Consider the following 7,035-nt stretch of genomic DNA (forward strand, 5'->3'; position numbering starts at 1 on the left):
GGGGGGGGGCTCAGCACCCCCTTTTCTCCGGCGCGGTGGGGGGCCCGATGTCACCTGGTGTGTCCCCTCCCCGTGGGGGACACGCGGCTGCCGGGAAGGACGGGGCTGGCGAGCGGCAGTGACTTTCTGGGGACACTTTCCACGGGGTGACAACCCCCAGTGGGGTCCCCAGACAGTGCTGGTGGGACGTGGTGGGCGAGCCGGCTGCGGAGGAGACGTGCCCGGGGCTCAGTGGGGCCCATCACCCGGCCTGATTCAACCACCGATTTTTAGCAACTGGACAAACTGGAGTTACTGGGAAGAGTTTTCTGGGTGCTATGCCCTTGGCCCCCTCCTCATCCCAGGGTGGTGGCAGGAGGATGCTTGTGGGTGACTGTTGAGCTGGGGGAGCTCCTGCCCACACCCTGGTAAGCCGGGGGTCTGATTTTCCAGCCCTCCTTTCAGGTGGATTTGGCCTTTGCAAATCTCCAGCTCCTGGAGTCAGGGGATTGTGGCACCCTTCGCTCTACTGCATTAAGCCAACGAGGAGTGTTTGAGAGGGTGACAAGCAAAGGAGACCCTCTACAAACCCAGCGGGTGCCAGCAGAGCCCCTCGAGGAATATTTTGCAGCAATTGGGTGTTTTTAGGGCCCCGGCTGGTGATATTGGGGTAGGCAAGGAGGTGCAGTGGGGCAGCTCCTAAGAAGGGAGTGGGGCTCTGCCCGCGCCGTGTGCAGGGGAGGCCTATTTATAGCCAAAAATGTCTGTGGAGTGTCAGCACGTGTGTGTGTCACCGCTCAGTGCGCTGGCGGGTTAGGTGACATGGGACAGTCCTGGCACGGCCGGCATCTGCACCGACTCCAGCCCTGGGGAAACCCAAACCTTCACCCGCCGGGTGAGAGTGTGGCCGGGGAGCTGCAGCCGGAGCAGGGCCTCGCCGGCCGGAGGAGCTATGCCACGTCGTGCCCAATGACCCCATGCTGTGCTGAGCGGCCGTGCCGAGCGGGGACCATCTGCTGCCGGCCCTGGCCGTGTGCCTGGGAGGCAGGCAGCTGTCGGGGGGCTGTGGGGATGCCCCCCAGCAACTCTGCCCCTTCCCGATGGGGCTGGACCGCTGCGGACCACTTGCTTGGTGGGGATGCCAAATAAAAGTGTTAATTGGTGAAGCGAAGCTTCTGGGGTGATGCCAGGCAGCGGGTTCCAAAGGAACCCACCAGGCTGTGGGGGGAGGTGATGGGGCAGCTATTTCGGGGTGGTTTGGGGGACCCCAATGTGCTTTCATGCACTGGCAGCCAGTGTTTCAGCAACACGCTGTGGTGGCAAGGGCTGAGCCAGGAAAGGGGCTTGAGGGTTCTGTGGGTTGGCAGGCACCAAACCGCTGCGCCTGCTGCACTTGGGGTGCAGGGGGGACATCACCTGGTCCCGGTGGGGGGACCCTGGCAGCAGCACGGTGCCAGCCCCTTGGCCGGGAAGTGCTGATTCACGGCGCCGAGCCGCCGGCCGGGGAAGGCGACGCTGCCCTGGCCCCGGCTGCAGGATGCTTGCGGTGTGGGGCTGGCACCCCGGCACTCTTGGCTTTCCTCTCACCGAGTGGGCAGAATGGCAATCCCCCGGCGGCGGGTGCCGGCGGTGGCGTGCCTCTGCCAGACGGGGCTTGTCGGAAGGCGCCGGTGCAGTAGAGGGAGATTTAAAGGGTTGGAGAGTGTCCGCGTTTGAAATGCACGCTGATGGCTCCCTTGGGCCTCTCTGTGGCCCCCTTCAGCATCATCTCCTCCTCCTCCTCCTCCTCCTCGGATGCTCGTGGCCGTGGCCCTGCTGTGGTGATGGTGTGGGGGAGGCCCGGCCAAGGTCTCCCACTGGGATGGCAGCGCCGGGCTGCAGCATGCCGCAGAGACCCGACACAACTCAGCACAGCCAGCCAGTCTGTGGCATCCTGGCAGACCAGCTGCAGTTCCTGTGCTTTGGGGGGGGTGGGGGATGCAGGGGGGTGCCCTCAAATTTGGGCTTCCCCAGGGCTTTCCTCCTGCAGAACAGGAGGGCGAGCCTAGTGCCGTGGCACGGTGGGCTGTGAGCCCCACTCTTGCATGTTCCAGCACATGCTTGCATGGCCTTGCACACTCTCGTGCGCTTTCTTGCATGCATTCGCATGTCCTTGCTTGCATGTGCATGCTCCTGCATGTCCTTGCTCACATGTACACACTCTGGCATGCTTCTAACATGTCCTTGCTCACACATGCATGCTCTAGCGCACTCCTACATGTCCTTGCACGCTCTTGGGTGCAAGCCAGCCCCTGAGGCAAGGCCCTGCCTGCATGGCTGCGATTAGGGTGCAGGTTGAGGAGATGGGGCCCAGCCCAGCCCTTGCCGGCCCCGATAAAGCTCCCCTGCCTGCCGGCTGTTGGGGGGTCCCGAGCCAGGTGGCCACGGGCTGTCATGACTCATGGGGACACACAAGAGGTTTGGGGGTACCCAGGTTTTCCTCAAGCTGCACCACGCACCCGAGGGCTCCTGGCAGCTCTGCGGTGCTGGGGGGAGCCCCAGCCTGGCTCCCCACACCCCTTGGGGGCCCCCAGCAGCCACCTCCTGCCCAGCCCAGCCACTGACAGCTGCTTGCTGGCATTTTTAGATACCAGCCATGTCCTATCTGTGTCTCAAATGTCCCCGGGGGCGAGTGGCCCCCCCCACCGGCAGCTGTCACCCGTTTTGTGGGTTTTTTTGCGGGTGCTGGTGAAGTCCCTTCACAGCGCTGGCATCAGGGTGGGTACAAGCAGCACCCAGTTCCCCCCTGAGGGTACCCAAGGGCTGGGGGCACACCCCTGGGGACCTGGCCCAGGATGCTGGGTGGGGGAGCACCTCTGTAAGTCGCTGTTGGCATGGGAGGTTCATGCCAGCAGGGTGATTCCCCAAGTGTGCGGCACCCAGGTGCCCCCCAAGACCTGGGTGGGGGCGAGTTTAAATCCCTCTGAGCAGCTTAACCAGCAGCTTTGAGCCACAAATCCCCACGCGCAGCAGGGCCGGCGAGGTGCCGCAGTGATGCCCATGGCCCCCTGCTCTCCCCCAGGGGCCTCTTGCCAGTAGCCAACGGCCACCCGGCTGGGGGACGCCGGGACCATGACCTCAGCGAACGACTACGAGCAGCTGGAGCTGCAGCAGCCATACAGCCGCATCAACGACCGCTGGGAAGCCTCCGACGATGAGCTGGACAACGACAACAGCTCAGCGCGCCTCTTTGAGCGCTCCCGCATCAAAGCCCTGGCAGGTCAGGGATGTGTCTTGGGTCTCCTCAGTCATCCCGGGTTGTCCCTGTCACCCGTGCCACTGTGCCCACTCTCGTTGCAGACGAGCGGGAGGCCGTGCAGAAGAAAACCTTCACCAAGTGGGTGAACTCACACTTGGCTCGTGTCACTTGTCGTATCTCGGACCTCTACATGGACCTCCGGGATGGGCGGGTGCTCATTAAGCTGCTGGAGGTGCTGTCAGGAGAGCTTCTGGTAGGATTCCCATCCTGCTGGAGACCCTGGGACCCATGTCATGCCATGCCATGCTCCACCAAGGCTGTTGACCTTGGTGTTGACCAAGGCTCCACCAAGGTTGGGGTGGCACAGGGGTGTCCCAGGGCAAGGGTGGGGGGTGCCTGGAGTGGAAGGGGAGGGTGCTGAGTGTTGTACCCCAGCCCAAGCCCACCAAGGGCCGAATGCGGATCCACTGTCTGGAGAACGTGGACAAGGCGCTGCAGTTCCTGAAGGAGCAGAGGGTCCACCTGGAGAATATGGGCTCCCACGACATCGTGGATGGCAACCACCGCCTCGTCCTTGGCCTCATCTGGACCATCATCCTTCGCTTCCAGGTGGGGCCGGGTGGGTGGGAGGCACCCCGCAGCTCAGCACCCCATGGCTCATTCCCGAGCGGGAGCCCTCTTCCATGGATGTCCCCTTCTGCCCCCAGATCCAGGACATTATCGTGCAGACCCAGGAGGGCCGGGAGACACGCTCTGCCAGGGACGCGCTGCTGCTCTGGTGCCAGATGAAGACAGCGGGGTAGGTGGTGGCACCCATACCCCACTGTGCCACTGAGTGGGGGTGCCTGGAGGGTGACAGTGACACCCTGTCCCCTTGCAGGTACCCCCATGTAAACATCACCAACTTCACCTCGAGCTGGAAGGATGGGCTGGCCTTCAACGCCCTCATCCACAGACACAGGTAGGCAGCACAGTGGTGGGCAGTGGGATGTGCCAGGGCACCAGTGGCACCAGGGGATGTCCCACAGGAGCGCTACTGCTGCCCCATGCCCTCTGTCCCCAGGCCAGAGCTGGTTGACTTCCAAAACCTGACCAAATCCAACGCCCGGCACAACCTGGAGCACGCATTCAGCGTGGCGGAGCGCCACCTGGGCATCACCCCGCTCCTTGACCCCGAAGGTGAGGCTGCCACTGCCAACCCTCCTGCCTCAGTTTCCCCATTACACCCTGGGACATGCTCAGGCCCTGTGGAGGGACAAAGAGGCTTCCACGCTATGGAAGGGGGGGTCTGGGTGGGGACCTCACGAGGCCGTGGTGGCCCACTGCTATTGGGGTGATGCCAGGGCGATGCAGAGGCTGGGTGAGGACTGATGCCTCTCGCTTGCACTGGGCAGATGTGTTCACAGAGAACCCTGATGAGAAGTCCATCATCACCTATGTGGTGGCCTTCTACCACTACTTCTCCAAGATGAAGGTGCTGGAGGTGGAGGGCAGGCGTCTGGGCAAGGTAGGGGAACAGTGCTGAGGTTGGGGTGTAGTTTTGCCAGGGGTGCCGGCACCCTGCACTCACCACTGGCCCTGTCACAGGTCATTGAGCACGCCAAGGAGACGGAGCGGATGATTGAGGGCTACGGGGGGTTGGCCTCCAACCTGCTCACCTGGATCGAGCAGACCATCGCCTCCCTCAACAGCCGCAACTTCGCCAACTCGCTGGCCGGGGTGCAACACCAGCTGCAAGCCTTCAGCACCTACCGCACTGTGGAGAAACCCCCCAAGTAAGCACCCCTGAGCCCCCCATGGCTGAGTGGTGTTGTTGAGCACCCATGGGTGCCCCAGGCTGAGCTCTCTCTGGGGCAGGTTTCAGGAGAAGGGCAACTTGGAGGTGCTGCTCTTCACCATCCAGTCGCGGATGCGAGCCAACAACCAGCGTGTCTACACCCCGCACGAGGGGCGCCTGGTCTCCGACATCAACCGGGTATGGGTCCCATCCCATGGCCTGCCCGTGTGCTGTGCCCTGCCCCAGGGACGGGTGGCTGCTCCTGCGGTACGCTGCAGCTAGCAGGACAGCTCTTCCCCCAGTATCTCTGGGGACTGTCCCAGGGGAGGTCAGGGGTGTCTAGGGACAGGTTGGGTCGATCTCCTGGGGGCGAGTAGGGTCCATCCCAGAGAAGTTCAGGTCCTGGGGCAGATTAGCATCCTGGGGACAGTTCAGGTCCATTTGGGGGGGGGCAGTTTGGGTCCATTAGGTCCATTTTTGCGGGGCAGTTTGGGTCCATCATCTCCTGGGGGCAGATCAAATCTATCTCCCAAGGAAATTCAAGACCATCCCAGGACACACTGAGTCCATCCTCGGGCAGGTCAGGCCTGTCCCAGGGCAGGTTGGGTTCCTCCAGCCATGCTCTCCTACCTGCGGGTCACATTGGGATTCACCAACTGACCAAGACACAGGATGGGTGGGGGGACATGAGACACAGGTGCTACCCCAGTCAAGTGCCACCTTCCTGCAGGCCTGGGAGCAGCTGGAGAAGGCAGAGCACGAGCGGGAGCTGGCGCTGCGCAATGAGCTCATCCGGCAGGAGAAGCTGGAGCAGCTTGCACGGCGCTTCGACCGCAAAGCGGCCATGCGGGAGGCCTGGCTGAGCGAGAACCAGCGCTTGGTGGCCCAGGTGAGACTGGGGACACCCATTATGGGGGCTGGGGCATCCTGCTGGAGCCTCACCACGGGCTTTTTGCTGGGGCAGGACAACTTCGGCCAGGACTTGCCAGCAGTAGAGGCGGCCAAGAAGAAGCATGAGGCCATTGAGACGGACACGGCTGCTTACAAGGAGCGGGTGCAGGCCATTGAAGCAGTGGCGAAGGAGCTGGAGGTGGAGCGCTACCATGACATCCAGCGCATCAACAGGCGCAAGGACAACATCCTGCGGCTCTGGGAGCACCTCCTGGAGCTGCTGGCTGCCCGGCGCCAGCGCCTGGAGATGAACCTCACCCTGCAGCACCTCTTCCAGGAGATGCTTCATAGCATCGACTGGATGGATGAGGTCAAGGTGAGCCACGGGTGTTGTGTGCCACTGTGCATGTGGTCCCACTGGGTGTTGGTGGGATGCCCCTGGGGAGGCAGTTGAGGTGCTGGGGTGCTGACGGCAGCTTTTAGGGAGCAGCGGGGGTTGTCTGCCAGAGCTGGTGGTGGGTGATGGCTGTGGCTTTCCCTCAGGTGCAATTGGCATCACCCGAATCTGGGAAGCACCTTCTGGAGGCAGAGGAGCTGCTGCAGACCCACCGGCTGCTGGAGGGAGACATGGCCCTGCAGGCAGAGAAGACACGGGCCATCAGCGCCGCCGCCCTTCGCTTCGCCGACACTGAGGGTAGGTGCGATGGGATGCTCTGGGACTGCAGCATGGCCGGTGGGGGAAACCAGGACACCCTGATGATGGGTGCCCACCCCACTCCCTGGCCAGGCTACCGTCCCTGTGACCCCAAAATCATCCGGGACCGCGTGAGCCACCTGGAGCTGTGCCGGCGGGAGCTGCAAGTGCTGGCGGCCCGGAGGAGAGCCTTGCTGGAGCAGTCCCGGTCCCTCTGGACCTGCCTGTGGGAGCTGGACGAGGCAGAGGGCTGGATCAAGGAGCAGGAGCAGCTCTACTCCTCCCTGGACTTCGGGAAGGACCTACCGAGCGTGTTGCTGCTCCAGCGCCGGCATGCTGTCCTCGAGGCCGAGCTGAGGAACCGGGGCAGCCGTCTGGAGCGGGCGCTGGCAGCGGGCGAGGGGCTGGCAGCAGCAGGCCGGGCGGCCGGGCAACTGCGGGAGCGGGAGGCGATGG

The 7,035-nt window shown here is 63.5% G+C and overlaps 2 protein-coding genes across 2 annotated transcripts in view; both read left to right on the plus strand.

The window, feature by feature from the left end:
* Window positions 1–7,035, plus strand: part of NUP160 (nucleoporin 160) — a 59,676-nt gene that overhangs the window by 4,354 nt on the left and 48,287 nt on the right. The window lies entirely within an intron of this gene.
* The window catches only part of SPTB (spectrin beta, erythrocytic), a 12,022-nt gene continuing 7,906 nt past the window's right edge, over window positions 2,920–7,035 (plus strand). The window contains exons 1-13 of the mRNA XM_026850225.1: window positions 2,920–3,238; window positions 3,319–3,470; window positions 3,653–3,826; window positions 3,925–4,016; window positions 4,098–4,178; window positions 4,281–4,396; window positions 4,612–4,724; window positions 4,805–4,992; window positions 5,075–5,192; window positions 5,725–5,883; window positions 5,959–6,261; window positions 6,429–6,579; window positions 6,673–7,035. The exon at window positions 6,673–7,035 is cut by the window's right edge and continues 553 nt beyond it. Coding sequence (XP_026706026.1) covers window positions 3,091–3,238; window positions 3,319–3,470; window positions 3,653–3,826; window positions 3,925–4,016; window positions 4,098–4,178; window positions 4,281–4,396; window positions 4,612–4,724; window positions 4,805–4,992; window positions 5,075–5,192; window positions 5,725–5,883; window positions 5,959–6,261; window positions 6,429–6,579; window positions 6,673–7,035 — 2,158 coding nt within the window. The 5' untranslated portion in view covers window positions 2,920–3,090. The remainder of the gene's footprint in view (window positions 3,239–3,318; window positions 3,471–3,652; window positions 3,827–3,924; window positions 4,017–4,097; window positions 4,179–4,280; window positions 4,397–4,611; window positions 4,725–4,804; window positions 4,993–5,074; window positions 5,193–5,724; window positions 5,884–5,958; window positions 6,262–6,428; window positions 6,580–6,672) is intronic.

The sequence above is a fragment of the Athene cunicularia genome (genome assembly GCF_003259725.1).
Source record: "Athene cunicularia isolate RWA chromosome 5 unlocalized genomic scaffold, athCun1 chr5_part2, whole genome shotgun sequence".
Lineage (NCBI taxonomy): Eukaryota > Metazoa > Chordata > Aves > Strigiformes > Strigidae > Athene > Athene cunicularia.